General features: G+C 35.6%; 1 protein-coding gene and 1 pseudogene across 2 annotated transcripts; one reads left to right on the top strand and one right to left on the bottom strand.

Moving 5' to 3' along the window:
• Positions 1 to 8,685: 8,685 nt before the first annotated feature.
• Positions 8,686 to 16,015, top strand: LOC125468207 (annotated as a pseudogene).
• A 296-nt stretch (positions 16,016 to 16,311) lies between these two features.
• LOC125472422 lies at positions 16,312 to 18,431 on the bottom strand. Of its 2 annotated transcripts, XR_007254372.1 has the most exons (3): positions 17,374 to 18,431; positions 16,712 to 16,751; positions 16,312 to 16,610 (listed from the first exon to the last, which is right to left on the bottom strand). XR_007254372.1 is itself a non-coding variant. In XM_048573837.1 (2 exons), the coding sequence occupies exon 1, from the start codon at positions 18,368 to 18,370 to the stop codon at positions 17,408 to 17,410; it is 963 nt and encodes a 320-aa protein (XP_048429794.1). In that variant the 5' UTR covers positions 18,371 to 18,431; the 3' UTR covers positions 16,312 to 16,751; positions 17,374 to 17,407. The 2 variants fall into 2 exon arrangements, 1 of the variants encoding a protein (XP_048429794.1); XM_048573837.1 differs by having other exon boundaries at positions 16,312 to 16,751.
• Between the last annotated feature and the right edge of the window lie 3,209 nt (positions 18,432 to 21,640).

Raw genomic sequence — 21,640 nt, forward strand, 5'->3', positions numbered from 1 at the left:
ATATATATATATATATATTCGAGTCGGATTCGGGGACGGATATGGATTGGGAACCCTATAACCATATCCAAAACCATAACCGAATAAAGTTCACGGTTTTTCCCCATATCCATACCATACCCAAATTTTCATATCCAAATCCAATCCATTCGGGCGGTTATCCACGGTTATCGGGTTTAACGGTTAGAATTGTCATCCCTACCTTAAAGACATCCTATAAATATATACATTTAAATATTTGATGAAAGATACAATAATCAAGATTTAACGGCTAAAAATTCTAGAATATATGTTACCCGACCCCGATACATAATATAATGTTCGTAATATTTGACTCAATTGTATAGTTATTGAACTCATTTTCCAAAAAAGGAACATGAAGTGAGCAAATACAAGCTTTTTACAATGGGATGAACTCAACATATACCTAACCGTAGATTAGGTCATGTATTTCATCATTGTATTGTTGACACTACCAGGCCACTCTGCAACTACCCCGTGGATCTCTTAAGCCATCGTGTGGTTTTTCTCGAGAGAGAATATCTTCCAATCACATTCGTTTATCATGCATTATACAATCAATTTTCGTCAAGTATTGTTTATATTCAATTTTAAATAGAGAGAGAATATCCTTCAATTACATTCGTTTAAAAAAAAAAATTACAATAATTTCTGACCACACGATATACGATGAATATATGTGATTTGAGGATCTCCGTTTTTCTCTTCCATTTTCTTTTAATTTGGTTTTTGATTTTTGTCAGTGTTGATTGAACTTTATGATGGTCCACTGGAGAGAGAGAGTCAAGTACATGTGCTATGATTTATGGTGAGAACATGATTAAAGTTATAAATGATTACAAACAATATTAATACTTTAAGCTACATTTAAAGAAAGATAATAATTTGAATAAATGACGTAATAGGTTGAAGAAGGATTCTCCATCTATTGGTACAATCCACCGCTTACATTAAGGCTATATATGATGAGTTCTCTAGTATAATTGGACCAAGATCAAAACCAACTATGAAATAATCGGATATCCATAGCACCTCTGTGAAATGAATTGGGGTTTAGGGTGCATGTTGACCGTTTACCTTTTTATACAAGTTATCCACTAAACTAATACAGCAAGAGTAATTTGAATGTGCACCAAAAAAAAAAAAAAAAAAAAAAAAAACAACATATTGTTCTAATCAATTTGATTAAACACAGATCAATCTTCAATTTTTGATAATTAGGTAACATATCTATCTACGCACATGGAATATTAAACCATATCTTAGGAAAGTGGACCAAGTATATATCTAGCTAATGATATGACCTAATTAAATCATTTTCAACTTAGTATCTATTGGGCGTGCATAACATATATGTACTCCAATTATTATCATGTCTCGATATTGTCCCTACCACAGCGTGTCTTCATCATTACCACAATTCGACTACAACCTCATATATTGTCCTTGTGGGTTGCTACACACGACATATTATATAAAACCTATGTATATGTCTGTGTTGATAAGTTGATTATTGATCAGCTATGTGCATATGGTCACCATTTTACCGAATTTCTTTTTTTTAGTATGTTAGGAATACGGCCCCATTGTGTCCTAATATAAGTAGTTGAATTTTTTTTCTTCTAAATATCCAAACACATCTATTATGATACTTGATATGCTGAGCTATACTCCCAACATACTGAAAACTCTTCCCATTTTAACAGCTTATGCATTGCTTGGCTAATAGAAGAAAGTAGGAATAATTGTTTAGATATCCTCTGACACATTGATTTAGGCCCATAGTTTTCTTTCTTCATTTTCTTATGCTAATCTTTGGGACTGAAATGACAATTTGAGCCGAGAAGGGTCGATCTGAGAACCACAAACCTTGGTTCGATATGCATCTTTTAGGCCAATGGGCTTTTAGTCCATAAGTAGGATCAATTCAACCGATGGACCTTGGATAAATACAAATTACCCCAAGGATCAAAATACCTGCGTAATTGGATAAAGATGAACAAGTCTCACAATGAGATCGGATTCAAAGTTTTAGTTGGAATCAAAGAAGCCGAGACTGGATGATGATGATGAAGTTTTGGCCATGAAAGGATAAAGGGAATATTCAAGCAGACGTCGAGCAAATACATTTCCATCTGGACTCTAGGCGAAACCCTTCTCATATCCTTGATTAAAAAAAACTAATTATATTGACCCTCCCGTCAACACGTCTTTAGTTCGAACACGTGAACAACATTGCGTTGACAACCGACGACATCTTCAGTTTGGATTAACAACATTGGAGCCGTAGAACCAGGTGATTCAAGAGCACCTTTAGTTAAGATCAATGAACAACACTACTACTGGTTGACTGGTTATCTATCCAAGTCTCGGCGAACGAAGATTTCTCAATTCTCTCACCTAAAAAGTCATCTCATTAGCTTCAACGAGGTGAGATATTACCTAGTTACCCCTTTGTTTCGGCACAACGAAAGCCGAACTAATTATTGAACTTTGCAGTGATCTAGTTACCTTGTCTTCTTATCCTGGAACCTAAACAACGTTCCCTTCTTAGCTGTCGCTTAGGGGTAAAAGTCAGGATGCAGCGCATTTGACCTCACTATCACATTCATTTTACTTGCAAGTTGGCACACCAGTATTCACAAGAATGACGTAGTTAGCTCATAGTTACTCGGCATGTGCCACGTAAGCTTTGTAATTTTAAGATCAACATTTTACCATATATTGATGCATCTCTCGCTCTAATTTGACAACTTCCATTGCCCATGTTAGAGAAGGTGAATCCGTTAAGCATTTTCTTCCCTCTTAGGGTTAGACAAGGATTATTTCTTCTAGTCGTTTTTGTATTCTTTCAATAACTTTACTTGTATCCCAAGTTACTAACTTGTATAAATATATATACATATCATTACAATCATCCAAACTTCTTTTTTCTAAATTCTTCTACAGCCCCATAACACACCTACGTGCATTCACTAAAGAATTTTTTTTTTTTAACAAACGATATTATTTACACTAAGAGAGTGGGAGAGTGAGCTAAGTCGCACAATGAACTATGAATAATGTATCAAAAAAATTAAAAAAAAACTAATAAAAATTATCAAAAGTCGATCATGATTCATGAAACACTTTGAAACTGATGATACAGTTAGTTAATTAATGAAAAAGGAATGCTAGATAACCATAAATTTATATCATATTGATTGATCATAATGAAATGATCAAAGCACTCATTACACCTCATTAACCATATTCTGTTATTATCCTTACCTTAATAATAAACATTTTCCATAATTAGATGATACCAAAATAGAAAACTTAAGATAGCAAAACTGTCTTGCCTTCGTTTTGTTGTACTCCATCAACTACTCTTTTTGCATTCCTCATCACTTCTATGAATTCAGATCCTTTCCAGGTCTTGAATATCAGAGTCAATGAATTGAGAAGATTTGGACTGTTCAAGAGAGGGAGAGAGAAAGTCGGATCCTTAGTTTGTGTGAGGTGGACTAATTTAATGAGCTAATGAGGTCGTAAGATATAAAACGAGTAGTCCGAATTTTTTTATCTGACAGCTCTGGATTGCGAAATCTCGATTCCACCTCTATGAATGAATTGTGTGTCCCTCTGGTTTTTCCCCTCTCAATTTATAAATAAAAAAGATACTCTACAAAGAAGTTTTAATCTTTTGTCATTCTAACATAAAGTTTTGAGATTTTATGAGTTCACGTATTTCGTTTTGTTGTAGTCTAGTACGTTCTTGCACGTGCATGGTCAATTATCGTGAGGTGGTTTTTGAGCAATGTTTTCTTTGTGGTCCTTTCCTCTCCCATATACATCTCATTTTCTCGTGAAGAAAGCTAGGGGATACCATATTTGCACAAATTATTTTCACCCATGCTTTGAAATACGTACGGACATACGTATGTATGGTTCGATAAAGTTACATAGAACCACATCCATACAATGATGGGCAATAATACAATTTTATAAAACCAAATTTTGATGTTTTTTTTATTGAAACTATCTAATAAAAAATAAAAACAAAACCGTCTTTTCTCACTCCCACTCACACGTTCTCTCTCCCCCTCTCTCCTTCCCATTTAAGAAACAAAAAATATTCATACGCACAGTGTATAGACATATGATAGTCTTTGTTATACGAAAGGCAAAGCAGTCTCTAGTTAGGGGTTGTTTTTGTTGGACAAGAAAAGGTGTATATAAATTGTAAAAGTAATAAATATATTTTTATTTATTATAAGTGATTTTCTACGCTAAAGATAAAGGAGAATGTTAAATCCCAAATGCAGTGAGTTGCAGAAGAACTTCTACACGCGCCAAGCAATTGACCATTTGTAATAAAGCAAATATATTAAAAATAATGACTACAACATGGTTTAAAATATACACATATTGGTTTGATGATAGTTACAGTATTAAATACTTTATCGTATTTATTTAATTTTGTTACATAAAAGGACATTTGGTGATTAGAATGGGAATCACGCATGATCACATAAATTTTTATTATAAAACATGGTGCGACGGAAATATTCCTTTAAAATTGCCAACAACGATTGTAACAAAATAAAATGTGTATCAAAAAACGTGTATTTCTCAATCCTAACTTATGTAAAAAGAATTAAAAAATCACTACCATACGCAATCCCTAAAACTAATTACAAATTAAAAAAAATTAATGAACTAGGTTTTTATTTCTTTTCTTTTAAAAAAGGGAATAACTGGTTGCAAGTCACGGTTTTCCATTGCTTTTGAGCGAGGACATGCTATGGAGAATTTGACTCTATTTATGACCATAGTCAAACAGACTCACCAGCTCAGAGCATTAAATCGGCAACCTTCCCCATTTTATTTATTTATTGGGGAGCCGATCAATCGTTTTTCTTCTCGTTTCCCCCCCTAAAAAATGAACAAGGTTTCTTAAATAATTAAATAAATAAAAATATAAAAACATGGAGGTTGACCAATACGTACTCGAATATGCCATAAGCACACATTGGATTTGGGAGATGCCATTGCCGCTCTCATTTTACATGTGGTGGGGTCAGGGCAGGCATTAAGAATTTGGGGGTCCTAGACGAGCCTTCGAGTTGGGCCTTAGAGTTCTTTGACTCCCGACTCTCTATACATTGACATGTGTGAAAAAAATTCACTAAATACATAAAAGTCTATTTCTACATCAAATATCATTAAAAATTAATATCAAAAGAAGAAAGATATACAAATATTACCCGTCTTACGTTTTTAGATGCAAATGCACTTATTAAGTTTACATAATCTAATTTTTCAACCAATTCAAACAGAAAGAGAAGTTCCTACCCAGTACGCCAAATTCCAATTATTTTTCTATTGTTACAATGTTACTTATTACATTCAATAAATGAATGAATGGTTAGATTACAGAGACAACATCTTACAACTAGGAAAAATACTAGAGTGAAGAGGATATTAATTTTCGTATAAGCGTCTAGGCGGACAAAACGAATATGAATAATTTATTATATATTTTATAAACTAATTAATTTGAACATTAAATAATGTCATTTTTCAAACAGGTGAGAGTTTTAAGCCTTTTAGGTACATAATAAAAATATATGTGGTATGATCTTAAAATAGGGTAATGAAACCCCATAAAAATAAATATAAAGGTGATAATTAAGAGAGAAGCAAAAAAGTAAAAATAAGATCGTGGGGACTATTTAAAAGGGAGAAGATGTGCAGTTATAAAAAAAGATGGTGTGACCATCTTAAGTAAAATCGTGCAATTAAAATGATGTTGGGAATAGGGTTGTCTCCTTCCTCGCGCAAGGCCGACCCCGCAACAAAAGATTTCTAAATTCTGACGTTTACATACAAGCCTGCATAGCTCCCGCCCATCCTCGTCTAGACCCGCCTAGCTCCGCCTAAAAATTGGGGGCCCTAGGTGGGCGCCTACTCCGGCTACCCTCAGGGCCGGCTCTGGGTGGGGTGACCTTCAATTACCATGTGAGAGAATTATGATCTTGTACTATAAGATTATTTTAAATTAATTATGAATCTTAGATCTAGAAGCACTTTATTCACAAACATTTCTGATTTGGATCGATGGCTTCCCTTGACTTTATTAAGTGTTCCATTCATCTTGCATTCTCTAAACAAGAATCCCATGATGTTCTTACCTAAAAAAGGAATTTTACTCACCGCCCTTCTCATATCATTACAGGAAACAATGAAAGAAAAATTAAGAGAAATATTATCGGACTAATAGTCAGTTAACACGTTTGAATGTCTTATAGAAACAACACGGCTGTTCAAGCAATCAAATAGCGCAGCCATGGACATTATGCAGGCCCTTTTCAATCATTATCCAAGAGGTTACCACTTGGTGAAGTTATGGATCCATGATATGCACCGGTATTATACGTTTCTAAAGATGTTTTGAACGTGTTTAAAATAGAGAAAATAATATTTAATAAACAATTGATTGAATCACATTATTACTAGCCCATTGTGAGGCTAAGCCCACCTCCCTTCCCCTTAGGGTAGATAATATCATTTGTTACAAAAAAAAAAAAAATAATAATAATAAGTTGACAACTAATTTAATCACATTATTATCCGCGTGCGAATGATCTTTATTATAACCGGCATTACACACCTTTTAAGATGTTTTGAACGTGTTTTAAAAAAAAATTAAATCACATTATTGCTAGCCTATTGTGAGGTACTAATTTAAAAAAAAAAAAAAACTACAGAATAATTAATTATTAAAAAAATACTATTAAAATGATGAAAATGCCCCTGCCTTATTTAATGCATTATTTTGGGATGCCTTTGAAGTTTTTTGTTTTGGGGCATTTTTGTCAATTATTTTTGTTGAAGTTTGGCAACACCAAAACACTATTCGCCTTTTTCCATTCTCTTTATATATAATAGATAAACCCCTTTTTTTAAATATACAAAAAATAATAGAATTAAACATTACAATTTGAAAAAAAAAAAAAAAAGAAAAAAAAAAACGGTTCTTCAACTTAATTATCAAAATTTAGAGACATCAAATTGAAGAGTAAACATGGTGCCTAATATGCGTAACATACTTCGCAGCTGTGGCCAATTCCAACATAACATCATATCATATTTAAATGTAACCAACAAATAAAAATATAATACAAGATTATGGAAAAATTGAGGGCTACCTGCAATATGGAATTGCTCTTATAAAAAGAAATATAAAATTGGTAGTATCTTTAATAATTCGCTTTAATTAAACAAGAGGTGGAGAAAAATCACTGTCAATACAATTAGTTAATTATTCTGGCCATACTTCTAAGTCTAACTAATAAAATAGATCAGGTTCTTTTAATCATAAACAGACAAGTGCCTAGGTTTAATTTAAGTAAATCAAACTAATTTCGTCCTAAGCTAACCTTAATCAAAATGTAATGTGGCTTAGGTTTTGAGTTGACACTTGTGGAGTTTGAATCCTTCCGATTTTTTTTTTTTTAATTAAGTATATTTTGTTAATATTCACAAGTGAGGTATGCATACATTGTCTTTTCCAATAATTCAAGTGAAGTTGGGGGTATATCTTAAGTTTTTTCCAGTATGCACAAAGCAGCGCATACTGATATTTTAGAGTGACAATAACTACTTTCTTAATAAGAAGATCTAAGCGAGATAAATAACAGATAAAATAATTGACAATATTTGTATGTCTTTTGGTTTGTTTGGCCCATTTGTGGAACACAATGGGCTACTCCATCAACTACTCTTTTTGCATCCTTCACCACTTCTATGAATTTAAATCCTCTTTAGATCTCGCATTTCAAAGCTAATGGATTGAGAAATTTAGACTATTCAAGAGAGGGAGAGAGAGGTTCGGGTCCTTAGTTTGTGTAAGGTGGGCAGTGGGATGAGCTAATGAGGTAGAAGGATTTAAAATGAGTGGTCCGGATTTTTCAATCCATTAACTACAGACTGCGAAATCTTGATTCCACCTCTATGAATGAATTGTGTGTCCCACTTGTTTTTCCCCTCTTAATTTATAAATACAAAAGATGCTCTACAAAGAAGTTTTAATCTTTTGTCGTTCCAATATGAAGTTTTGAAATTTTATGAATTCGTATTTTGTTTTTGTTTTGTTTTGTTTTTTTTTTTTTTTTTTTTTTTTTTGACTATTTTAGTCATTCACTAAACTGATGAGTGACAAGCGTAAGAGTATAGAAGCCACATCCGTATAACATGGACCAAAACTAATCATCATGGAGATTTCACTTCTCCTTAACCAATGCTTCTTATTCCCAAACAACACCCAATGACATGCTTTAGTCCCAATGGAATGGTGCACGTGAATAATTAAATTTAACGGAAGATTATATGATCAAAGAGACGAAGCCAAACGATTTTAAAATCTTACTAGTATAATGTGAGAAAATTAAATTTAAAAGCGAAATGTGTCCAAGGTTTGATTTCACTTTACCTCTTATAAAAAAATATAACATTTAAAATCATTCACTTTATCTCAGGATCAATGGAGCTTTGATTACCCACACGCGTCGCCAAGGCAATAGCATAGCCCACCGTTTGGCTTGATATGCCCTCCATAACGCCCCTCCTGTTTGCTTCTGGTTTGAGTAACCCCCAGAGTTCATTTCCCATTTGCTCGTCAATGATTGTAATGGTCCTGGGCATCACCTTTAACGGCTTGCCTTCCTAGTTCCTACCGTGTAACCGACTTGCTTTAATGAAATCCTCTGTCGTTTCTATCCCCCAAAAAAAGAGAGACGTTGGGCTAAAAATAAGAGGTTCATTGACATGGACCCGATATAAGGCAGTGGTCCGACCCGGCCCAGCCCGTTGAAGAGTCGAGTATACCGAACCAAAGGCTGCTATCTAACGACCCCCGGACGTTGTTCGTTAACTCCAAACCAGAACAGTTAGAAGCTTTGATCAGCAGAGAGAGAGAGAGAGAGAGAGAGAGCAATGGAGTCGCCATTCAAGGCGGAGGTACTGGGGGGAAAAGCTTCCTGACGGGAGGAGCATCAGGAATCGGGTACGAGATTTCGGTTCAGCTGGGCAAACATTGTGCTTTGATTGCCGTCATGGGCCCTCGTAAGCATGTCATTGACTGTGCTGTCGATGCCCTTCGTTTCCAAGATGTTTCTGTAATTTTCTCACTACCCATTTTTTTAACTGTAATTTGCTCCAATTGTCATACGATCATCTGGGTATCTATCAGTATCATGTGTTGTGTGTTGTTTTCTTTGTTGTTGATTTTGGTTAACGGGTTTTGTTCAGTGATGCTTGTTTTCTGTTTGGTTGCTGAGAAAATTTGCACAAAAAGAAAGTTTATTTCAGCTGTTTCTGTGTTTTCTGACCAAATATGCAACTGATTATCTGCAGTGATAAATTTAACGTTTCTTACATTATATTGATTTAAATGTGCAAATTGCTCGTGTTTGCTGAGATATTGGGATTGTTGTATTTGTTGCAGCCTATCGGATTTGAGGGCGATGTGCGCAGCTAGAGGTTTGGAATCGACAGTGAAGCATTTTGGTAGGCTTGACATCCTTGTGAATGCCGCAGCTGGAAATTTCCTTTGTCCCGTCGGAGGATCTATCCGCGAATGGATTTCGAACAGGTCCAATCTCTACGAGCATCAAAACATAGCTAGTTTAGTTTTACGCATTCTTATTCCGTAAATTGGTTCCTGCAGATATAGACATAGACGCCGTTGGCGCTTTCAGAGTGTGTCACGAAGCGCTCAAGTATCTTAAGAAAGGGGCGTCGGGGAAGAAGAACTCGTCTGCTGGTGGATCGGTAATAAACATAAGCGCAACGTTGCACTATACAGCTACTTGGTATCAGATTCATGTGTCTGTAGCAAAGGTTTGTTAAGTCATCGAAACCTTTGGTATGTCTTCGCTCACGCGTGTACGTTTCATCAATCTGTGACCGTCCTGATTGAATCGGATTCCTCTGTTGCCAGGCAGCCATCGATATCATAACGAGAAGCTTGGCGTTGGAGTGAATGGTATTGCACCAGGACCTATTGGAAACACCGCTGGCTTCGGTAAACATTTACCTCAGGAGATGCTGAGAAAACCCAAAGAGCAGATGGGATATTGCCATGGCTGCTCTGTATCCTTCATCCGATGCAGGTTCGAATTAATCTTCGTCGTTGAACGATCTGTTCCGAAAACAATCGATCGATGCTATGGTTCTTTCGGATTTCTCGCATGGAGACACGATCTTATCATTTGTTTGGTGCTGGAAGGAAAATACATCAACGGAACAACATTAGTTGTAGACGGGGGAGAGTGGCAGACCAAACCCGCGCATAGTCCGAAAGAGGCAGTGAAGCAACTTTCCCGAGCTGTGGAGCGAAGGTCTAGAGACAAACCAGTTGGTATTGCTAAGAGCAAGCTCTAAATAATTCCATTTCGAGCGCTATGTTTTCGGTCGACATCAAAGTAAATTCATTGTTTCACTTACAAATGAAAAGAAATACAAAGATTCGTGAATTGAATTTGAACACGCCTCACGCACCTTGTCGGTTTCCTCCTTTTTCTTTCTCCAGTTGAGAAGTCGTTAATTGTCAAGTTGTTGGGTAAGCCTCTCTCAATTGCTGTTTTGTATAATCGTCTAAAAGGAAAATGGGGGCCGAATGTTGGTTTTAAGCTTGTAGATTTAATTAATGGCTATTTTGTTGCAACTTTTGAGAAGAAGGAGGATTTGGAATTTGTTCTTACTGGAGGACCTTGGGTTATTTCGGGTCAGTACCTTGTAATTCATATATGGAAACCTGGGTTTGATGCTAATTCTTCCAAAATTACTAGGACTGCTGTTTGGGTTAGAATTTCAGGAATTCAAGCTGAATTTCTTGATGTTTGGGCTCTGATTGGTTCTTTTTTGGGTAAAGCTCGCTCGAATTTGTGTTGAATTGGATCTAACTAAACCTTTGGAGGCTTATGTGCAATTGAATGGTGCATCGTTCAACTTAGAGTATGAGGGTCTTCTTGATATTTGCTTCAAATGTGGAGTGTATGGTCATAGAAGAGATAGTTGTATTGTCACTAATGAGATGGTTGGTGATGTTTCTAGTGATGTAAATGGTATGAATGTTGATATTGGTGGAAAGGAGATTGGTGCAAGTGATGGTTGTACTGTTAATTCTGATACTAATGTTTGCAATACTAGTGTTCATGGTTCTGTTAAGGAATCTGTTTTGGGACCTTGGATGATTGTTCAAACAAAGAGAAGGGGTAAGAAAACGAGTGGGGAAGTAGCTTCTAGTACTAATAAAGGGGCTACTGGGTCTCGTTTTTCTGTGTTATCGAAAGAAGATCATTCTCATCCAGTTTTCAAGGCCAATATTGGTTCCAATGTTGGAGGAGATGCTGCTGGTACTAAAGTTTGGACTCCTAAGTCAAGAAGACCACTATTTCTAATAGATCTCATCTGGCTGATATTTCTAATTCTGTGCATAAAAGTGATACTCAAAAGGAGACTGGTTTTATGAAGAGCACTGATGTGGAAAATTCTAGTGTGATTCATCCTCATTTTGAATTTGGTGAATCTGTTTCAACTGATTGGTTTCGTAGTGAGGATTGGCAGAGACTTGTTGCTAGTCGCTCAATTGGGTTTCAGGCTTCATTTAATGGTCATGAACCACCTAATATCCATGCTCAAAGTAATTGTGGTGAGATGGACATGACTATTGGTAATGATTTGCATATGCAAGGTCAAGATGATTTGGTGGGTGGCAGTTCGTTACTTATGGATGATATGATTTCTAAGGGTGGTCCTAATTCCCATGTTGGGAAAGGACCATTCTTTTCTTCTTGATTTACCTGATTGGGCCCCTTCTTCTATAGTAGTTGTTATGAAAATTTTAACTTGGAATATCAGAGGAGCTGGGAGAGATATGGCTGCCCCTGTTGTAAAGAAGTTGGTGATGCAATATAAAGTAGATTTGTTGGTTGTTGTGGAACCCCGTATCAATGGGGATAAAACGAAAGAGATTATTCGAAATTTCAGTTTCTGTAGTTGGGAGATTGTGGATGCTACAGGTTTTTCTGGGGGTATTTGGCTTTTATGGAATGAGACTAAAGTTAAGGTGAAGTTTGCTGAAGCTTGTGAGCAAGCTCTTACTATTCAAGTATTTTATGATTGTAAGCGTCGTTGGTATTTTTCTGCTATTTATGGTAGCCCTGATATTAAAAAGAGAAATGCCTTATGGGAATTTTTCTATAATTTTAAGTCTAGATGTGATCTTCCTTGGCTTCTTGTTGGAGACTTTAATGAGTTGTTGGCCTGTGATAAAAAGAAGGGGGGCTCTGGAAGCGTTAGTTTGGGTGGTTTTAAGGATTGGTTTGATGCTAATTTTATGGTGGATTTGGGATTTTTGGGTCCTTTTTTCACTTGGGATAGTGTTAATAAAAATGGTGTAAGAGTCTTTGAAAGGCTTGATAGGGCAATTTGTAATCCTGGTTGGAGGGAGATGTTTCCTAAAGCTCATATCAAACACCTTGCAAAAACTATTTCTAATCATACTCTGTGCTCATCACTTGGCAAAGCAAGCATATTCCCAATCCAAAGTTCAAACCGTTCAAATTTGAGGCAATGTGGATGAAGCATGAGAATTCCAAGCACTATTTGGAGTCTAACTGAAAGTCCCAAGATGTTGGTATTAATCAAAAACTTGGTTTTCTTTCTAGTAAGCTGAGATGGTGGAATAAAAATATTTTTGGTCATCTTGAGTGGAAGAGAATAAGGTTACTTGCTCGAATTAAGGGTGTTCAAAAGGCTCTATGTAATAATTGCAGGCCTTTTTTGTTGAGGTTGAATACTTCCTTATCTAAGGAATATAATAATCTTCTTGAGCAGGAGGAAATTTTTTGGAAGCAAAAATCAAGAGTTAAATGGCTTCAAAAGGGAGATAGGAATACAAGGTTCTTTCATCTTTCTACCATCATTAGAAGGAGAAGGAACAAAATTGAAGGTTTGTTGAATAATGATGGTGTGTGGGTGGAGGATAAGGAAGATCTCAAGCAGATTGCGATACATCACTTTTGTTCTTTATTTGCTGATTCTTTTGATGGGACTTTTAACAGTGTGATGCCTAATCTTTTCCCTTATGTCGATCAGTCTTTGCTTGGTGCTTTAAAAGATGTGTCTCTTCAAGAAGTTAAAGATAGTTTGTTTTCTATTAGTGCTTTTGAGGCTCTTGGGCCAGATGATTACTCTGCTGCATTTTTTCAGAATTTTTGGGAGTTATGTAGCTTTGACATCCTTTGTCTTATTACTGAGTGTTTTAAGAAGGCTTTATTCCAGATGGTCTTGGAAGTACCTTAATCACTCTTGTTCCTAAGGTTGATGGCCTTCAAGATATTTCCCAATTTCGTCCTATAAGTTTGTGTTCTACTTGGTATAAGGTGCTGACCAAAATTCTTGTTAACAGATTGAGACCTATTATGAAATCCGTTATCAACCCTAATCAGGCTAGTTTCATCCCTGGAAGACATATTATTGATAACATTATAATTGCTCAGGAAGTTTTGCATATGTTTTTCATCACTGGAGGGGCCAGAGGCTATATGGCTTGGAAAATTGATTTATCTAAAGTCTATGATAGACTTAGATGAGATTTTATAAGGGAAGTGCTTGTTGAAGTGGGTATTGATGATTTAACTGTCAAGCTTATTATGGATTGTGTAAGTAAAGTGGATTAGAAGATTGTAGTTAGTGGGGAATGCTCAACTAGTTTTAGGCCGGAAAGTGGTGTTAAGCAGGGTGATCCTCTCTCTCCATATCTTTTTGTGTTATGCGTGGAGAAGTTGGGGCATCTTATCAGTGAAGATGTCTTTAATAAATGTTGGAAGCCTGTCAAAGTGGCTAAAAAGGGGCCTGCCATTTTGCATTTGTTTTTTGCAGATGATATTATTCTCTATAGCGATGCTTCTATTTCTCAAGTTAAAGTGGTTAAACGTTGTTTGGACACTTTTTGTTGCTTGTCTGGGCAACAAATTAGCTTTGAGAAGACTCAAATTTTTTGCTCTTCTAATGTGGACAGCAGTGTTGTTGATCTAATTAGTGAAATTTGTGGCTCTCCAATTGTTCAGGACTTGGGAACGTATCTAGGTGTGTCTTTAATTCATTCTGGAATTAATTCCAGCACCTATATGGAGGTTGTTAACAAGGTTCAGAGTAGACTCTCTGCATGGAAAACCAACACTTTATCTCTTGTTGGAAGAACTACTCTTATTCAAGCGGTTACTTCAACTATTCCAGTTCATGTGATGCAGACAGCCAAGCTCCCAGTCAGCACTTATGATTTAATTGATGGATTGAATAGGAAAATTTTGTGGGGTTCTTCTGAAGTCAAAAGTAAAACTTGTTTGGCTAGATGGAGTTCTGTTTGTCTTCCGAAGAACAAAGGTGGATTGGGTCTTAAGAGAATAAAGTACATGAATGCTGCTCTTTTGGCTAAGTCCAGTTGGCGTTTGTTACAATGGGATGATGGTCTTTGGGCTAGTACTTTCAGAGGTAAGTACTTAAGTGGGGTGAATTCCGATATTCTCAAATGGTCAACTGGTAAGGTAGCTTCTAGCTCTTGGAGGGTTATGGTTTATGGTGGTCAATTGTTGAAAAATGGTCTTATTTGGAGGGTTGGCTCAGGTGCTAATATTAGTTTTTGGTTTAATGCCTGGCTTGATGATGACATTCTCGCTGATAAGGCTTTGATTCCTTTGGATGTTTCTGCTAAGCTTCAAAGGTTATAGACTTTTGCTATGGTAATTGTTGGAATGTTTCTGCCTTGAGAGCTGTTTTTCCGGAGGAATATGTTTGGAAGATTTCTGCAATTCCTATTGGTCTCAACGATGGAGATAGTGATTCTATTATTTGGAAGCATTCAAATGATGGAAATTTTAGTGTTAAATTAGCTTATCTTGCAAGTATTGATGATCAAGTTTTTGCCGATTGGAGTTGGAGTGATATATGGAAGCTTAAGCTACCTCCTCGAGTGCTTCATTTTTTATGGTTGACTCTGCATGAGAGATTGCTTTGCAATGAACAGAGAGCTAAGAGAGGTATGACTGATAATTCCTGTTGTGACTTTTGTGATGGTTGTGTGGAATCAATTGGGTATGCATTCAATTGTTCTGTCCTCGGTTGATATTGACTTTCATGATTGGATGAGAGTGAATCTTTTTTCGAGAGGATTGCTCTGCCATAATCTGCCTTGGTGGGGTGTTTTTGCCTTTGCTTGTTGGTGGTTATGGAAATGGAGGAATTTAAGCATTTTTGCGTTTGATTTCATTTTCCCAAGTCAACCTTAGATTTTCATTTTTAAAGCTGCTAAAGAGTGGTTCGAGGTGCAAAATTTTGGTGCTAAGCCTGTGAAGAGTAGGATTTTTTTAGCCTGGGATCCTCTTCCTCCTAATTATGTCAAGTTGAATGTGGATGGCAGTAGGAAAAGTGGCAAGGGGTGCTCTAGTGCTGGTGGGATTTTATGTGTTGTTGCAGGTGTGTGGATTGCTGGTTTCATTATAAATATTGGTGTGGGGAGTGTGCTTAATGTTGAGTTATGGGGTCTTTTTCATGGTCTGTCTCTTGCTTGGCGATTGGGTTATAGAAAAGTGCTTGTTGAATTGAACTTCGCTGTGGCTGTTACTTTAGTAATGGATTTTAATTCCTCTATGCACCCTCTTGCTCATCTCATTACTGCTTGCCGGGAGTTATTGCACAAGGATTGGATTTGCTCGGGTTCTCATGTTTATTGTGAGAAGAATAGAGTAGCTGATGGTATGGCAGATTTAGGCCATAAGTTTGACATTGGTCTTCATGTTTTTTATGAGCCTCCTCCACTTGTGGATAGGTTGATCTTTGAGGATGCTGTTGGGTTTCCTCGTACACGTTTTGTTAATAGTTAGTTGTTTTTCTTGGGTCTTTTGACCCCCAATTTTACCAAATAAAAATTAAATTCATTGCCAAAGTGAATTCCCTGTTGAGAAATTGGAAAGATTCATGGACACAACTTATAAATGTAACATTAGTTATAAGCAGGTGCCAGTCAAACAGGAGAGATCCAAGAGAAGAACAAACTCGACCATGTAATATTCGTTGGGTTAAGAGAACTTAAGCACAATTTCGCAATATCAACGGTCAAAAAGTTCCACAATCCCTGCATTCTTATCAAACTCCAATCTTAACACGAAATTGACGCTGATTTTCTTAATGGCTGCATATAATTCTCATCCGTCCAGAACAACCGCAACAAAGAAATAAGCATTAAGTTACAAACATTATATGGCATGCGTCCCCGAGGATTTCGACATATAAATGATCTTGTACGCACCCTCAATCTGTCGGTAACTGTTTTTTGTTTACATTTGCGGGAATCGAACCTAGACCTATCCTAATCCTAACCCATTATAGCTAACCTCTAAGGCTTCATCATAAAGCAAAACCAACCAAACGATAGAGATCTCAAATTATGAAAACTATTTGAAAAGATTCAAATGGAATCAAGATCCCCAGGAGACATGCTTTACCTAAAGAATACTCCACCATGGACTTTTGGAGGAACACTAGTTTCACAAACAGAAAATATGCAACCATCTATAAGATTAGATTAAGGCAATAAACCCACACGTAATATACAAAAAATTTGGAAGGTCTATAGGCTTACTTGTTGATCATCAAGATCAAAACCGCTAACGCTAGAGACCCTGTAAGACAATCAAACCAACAATGCTACTGTATAGTCAAGTGGCAATCGATATAGAATTAGTTTTAGCTGTCTATGTCCATACCATAAACGAAGAGACACAGAACTTTTGAATATTGGACTAGACTTTAAACTAATAAACAACGCTACCTCGTAGACAATCCAACAGGAATGCAAACTATTAAGAGAACTGGCTCCTTCTGTTAAGATGATATTAATGTCTTTAGCTTCGGGTTCACGTTTATATTTTCTAAACAACCTGAAGGTTTTTCAGTCAGGTTAGGACAAAATACACAACCTGACCCTAGAATATGGTTAGATAGCATCACAAGATTAAGGAATCTGTAACAACTAGTTTATTAATGAATCTCGACACTCAAACTTTGGATGCCGAAGTTTAGAATTAATCTGTTGACATTTAACAGTGTGCAATTACATAAGAAAAGTTTTCCGACATTCAACGCAATACGAAAACTATAACCCCTAGCAAATTAATGCAATTCAACTAACTCAAATGTTTATTAAGCAAAAAAAGAATTAAGTAACAAACATGTATATGTATCCACAAAGTAACTAACGCAAATTTTTTTTACCTTTCAAGCATTTAGTACACAGAAACTTACACATTAAATCCAAGACAATGTTGTTCCTTTACCATCAGACATCCAAGTTTTCCATCTGAATGCTGCTCTTGAGAGGCACATACTCTCCAAGGTAGCCGCCGAGATGATCGTGCAAGGCGCTCTTGTCAATCTCCTGGTGATGATAACTCTTGCAGACATAGTAAAACACACTCTGCAATAGCAATCCAACCAAATTCACAATCACCAGCACACCCACCAAAAACCCACCAACCACAATCCTCACAAAAACCCCATAATCCTCCCCGCCGTGAACCACCACCGACCCGAAAACGGCACCGATGACCGCACAGAGGGTCAAGTAGCCGAAAACGAGGACGAAGGCCATCCCAACCTTCCCTTTAAGGAGCTCGTAGCTCTTCTTCATGGCGGCGAACCCGTAGACGGGCTCGAGGACGGAGACGACGCTGGCCAAGTGCCAGAGGGCGGTGATGTAGACATGGACGACGAGGAAGAGGAGGAAGATGACAATGGCGGAGAAGAGGAGGAGAAAGGGGTTATGGGTATCGATGGCGAGGATGAGGAGGATGAGGAAGCCGACGAAGACGAAATTGTAGCAGACCATGAGGAGGGAGACCCAGAGGAAAGTGATGAAGAGGCGCTTGAAGACTTTGGGGATGGCGGAGAGGGTGTTGGAGAAGGAGACGGGCTTGGAGGTGTAGAGGGAGGCAGCGGTGAAGACGACGGCGGCGGTGGAGAGGAGGGAGAAGGCGAAGAGGAATATGAGGTAGCAGAATTGGAAGAGGAGGAGGAGGGACCATTTGTGGTGGAGCTGGGCGGGGTCGGTGGAGGAGGCTTGGAGCTGGTTGAGGAGGGGGTGGGTGAAGAGGGAATGGGCGAGGATGGCGAAGGAGAGAGGGAAAATTAAGGTTAGGGTTATGAGGTAGAAGGTCTTGGGGGACTGTTTGGGGATGGAGGTGGATTCTCTGAAGATGTCTGGGATGGTCAGAAATTGGAGCTCCTCCGGCGCCAGATCCATTGATTGCAGCAAAAAGAAAACTTTTGATTGATTGGGTGTTTGAGTTTTAGAGAGAGAGAGAGAGATGGTGAGCCCAAGATCTTGTTTTTAGGAGATGAAGAGAGAGGAGAGAGAGAGAGAGAGGATGACGAGAGATTGGGGAAGAAAGGAAGGAAGAAGGAAGGACTGAAGAAGATGGTGGCAGAAGAGCGGTAATTATTTTATTTTATTGGCCACATTATCTTTATTTTATTGGTTTGTTTGTAAAAGGAGGAATTTAAACGTGTGATGTGAATTGTGAAATATTGATATAGAAACAAGATAACCAATCTCTGGTCTTAATTTCAGTATACATATATTCAAGGTTTTGAGAACGCTAGGCACTAGTGCTAGTGGATTGAGGTTGAGACGGATTAAACGAATTTATGTAAATTTATTATATATTGTATAAATAATTGTCCGTTTATACTTAAAAAATTCATAATTGTATTGAGATATATAAAATAAAAAAGATAAAATGGCATATAGATTAGAAAGTATTAGAACATATTGAAAACATGAGAACCAGAATATAATTATTAAGTGTTCAACAAGTCTCTTACAATTTATTAAAAAAATTAAAAAAGAACCAAAAGTTATCTATTTTCTGTCTAAATGAGAGTCACGACTTAAGTGGTGCCTATACGGGTTATGCAAGCGCCTAAGCAGGTTAGGCGCTTAAGCAGGTTTAGGTGTCATTTTTGATTTACAAATGTCTATGCATTAATCAGTGAGGTGGCCAGAGCCTAACCCTAGGCACTAGGTGGAAATATTTCAAAAACAATGCATATATTTGCATTAGGCAAATTGATTAATGTTGTGTGTTCAACCTCTTTTCCCTCAAGTTATGATCATTCTGTAAATTAGAGGGTATCAGAATCGAGCCCAATCATTGTAGTTACCATGTTATATTCAAACTCAATCGATGTTGCTATGACCCAAGTATCTTGCGGTTTCACTTCAGTTCCAACTTGCAAGTCGGATCAATGCAGTTACCATATTATAGTCGAACCTAATCAATGTAGTTACTTTTTGTTTATCTCAATATCTTGTAGTTTCAATTTGGATCTAATTTGTAGGTCGGGATTGACCTAATGGATAGGACATTCTTCTTTAACTCAATGTTTCCATGTTCTTTTAGTTTAGCTTAGAATACTATTACTGCTTACAAACACTCTAGTATATGTGGATCCAAAATGACATGGCACACCTCTTTAGAACAAAAAATGTGTTAATTTTTTAGGGTTAATAAAATTATTGAATCTTTGTGAGAATCTAGAATTTAATATTAAGAAGTCAATTTCTACCACTTAAATCAACTATCAATTTTTTTTTTTTTTTGACAAACGATAGTAGTAGTGGTTTAATTTTTCGTTGTGCAATTTCATTTTGTCATTTCTCTCCAACTTCTATAAACCAAATGTTGTTCTTCTCTTTTATATTTTGATCAAAAGAAGTGATGCTTTTTTTTTTTTGTCGAATAAAATAAAATACAATAAACTATCACTTCTTTTGACAAAAAAAAAAAAAAAAAAAAAAAAAAAAAACTTACACAAACACCAAAGAAAGTAAATTTCTTAAACGGTCATTACAACAAGCACCACCAGTACATTGAAATATCCACGTGAAATAAAATCGAGTACATAATAATAGTTTTCTTTCTTACATGTCTGTTTGTGTGTGATAAGAGAAACTGAAAGTATGACTTTAACCCTTTGAATTCAATTTTTTTCATATAAAACTTGACATATTTTTTTACTCAAAAAGAACCTAGTGACTAGGATCCACCTAAGTGAATTCATTAATTACATATTACTTTACACATTTTACATTTTTAAATGCCTAAAATACCCCTATTGCATATTTGATGTTCACAATTAATTCTATGCAGATTGTAAGGAGAGAGTAAATGATTTTGCAAAAAGAAAAATAAGACATTAATGCTAAAAAATTCATTGCATATTAATATCAAATATGAGAATTGTTGGTTTAATTCTATGTATCTGGCATTATGAGTTCATATATATATTTTTACCAAAAAAAAAAAAAAAAACCATAATATATGTAATAATACATAAAAAAAAAAAGTAATTTACCTACCATTTACAAAAATGTTATTTGATTCAAAATGTGTATAAATATATATATATATATATATATAGATATATGTGTGTGTGTGTGTGTTTATATAATTAGACCATATTAATTTACCTACCTACTATTTGAAATGTTCATTTCCAATGATGCTAAATAATGTATACCAACAACAAAATATTGCATAAACTTAGGAATTGGATCATGCTTTTGATTTTATCTTGTACCTACAAACAATCATATACATATTACTTTATATATTTTTACCAAAAAAAGTCCCTAATAGGCTAATATATGTAATAATTCATGAAAAATAATTTACCTACCATGTACACAAAAATGTTATTTGATTCAAAATATATAATCTAGGTTTTCTCAAAAAAATAAAAATAAAAAATAAAAAATATATATATATATAATCTAGGTGTAGTATATATATTTTTTTTATATAATTGGAACAAATTAATTTACCTACCTACAAATTATTTCCAATAATTTACCTACAAAAAATTATACCCCGTGTGTAATATAATATCTTTTTCTCACTAATACATGGAGAATAATTTACCCATAACAAGAAGAATTGAAAAATATTATGTCATACCTATATTTATACAACAATAAAACGTGCCTAATATATATAACAATACATGAAAAATAATTTACCTACAAGTTAGAGAAGTGCTATTTGATTCAAAATATATAATACGGATTTACTATAATTTTTTTTAATAATTGGAACAAATTAATTTACTTCCCAATTAATGCAATATATATATATATATATATATATATCACAAAAAAGGCAAATTTTTGGTATGATATGGATACAATGAATGCAATACAACAATTTATATATTTTATTTCACTTTTTCTACAACTTTTAATTTGGAATAAACTTAGGGATTTGGGAAAATAGCATGGGTGTAAATAAATTGTATTAGTAGGTCAATAGTGTTCCCATGTGGCTGCAGATTTTAAATTTGAACTTTTATTGGACGTTTATATGTAAACGGGTTTTTATCTAGGAATCATGAATTGTAAGGGCTAACATCTAAAGCACCCTAAGAGAAACAGATACATATTTAAGGTTTTCTTCTTTCTTGCATGTTCTATCTTTTGCATGCTCGTCTAATTAACATATGTTTACCGTTTCTT

Source organism: the organism of the source record quoted next, unplaced genomic scaffold (assembly GCF_019419815.1).
Source record: "Pyrus x bretschneideri cultivar Hongxiangsu unplaced genomic scaffold, Pyrus_bretschneideri_v1 Contig7, whole genome shotgun sequence".
NCBI lineage: Eukaryota > Viridiplantae > Streptophyta > Magnoliopsida > Rosales > Rosaceae > Pyrus > Pyrus x bretschneideri.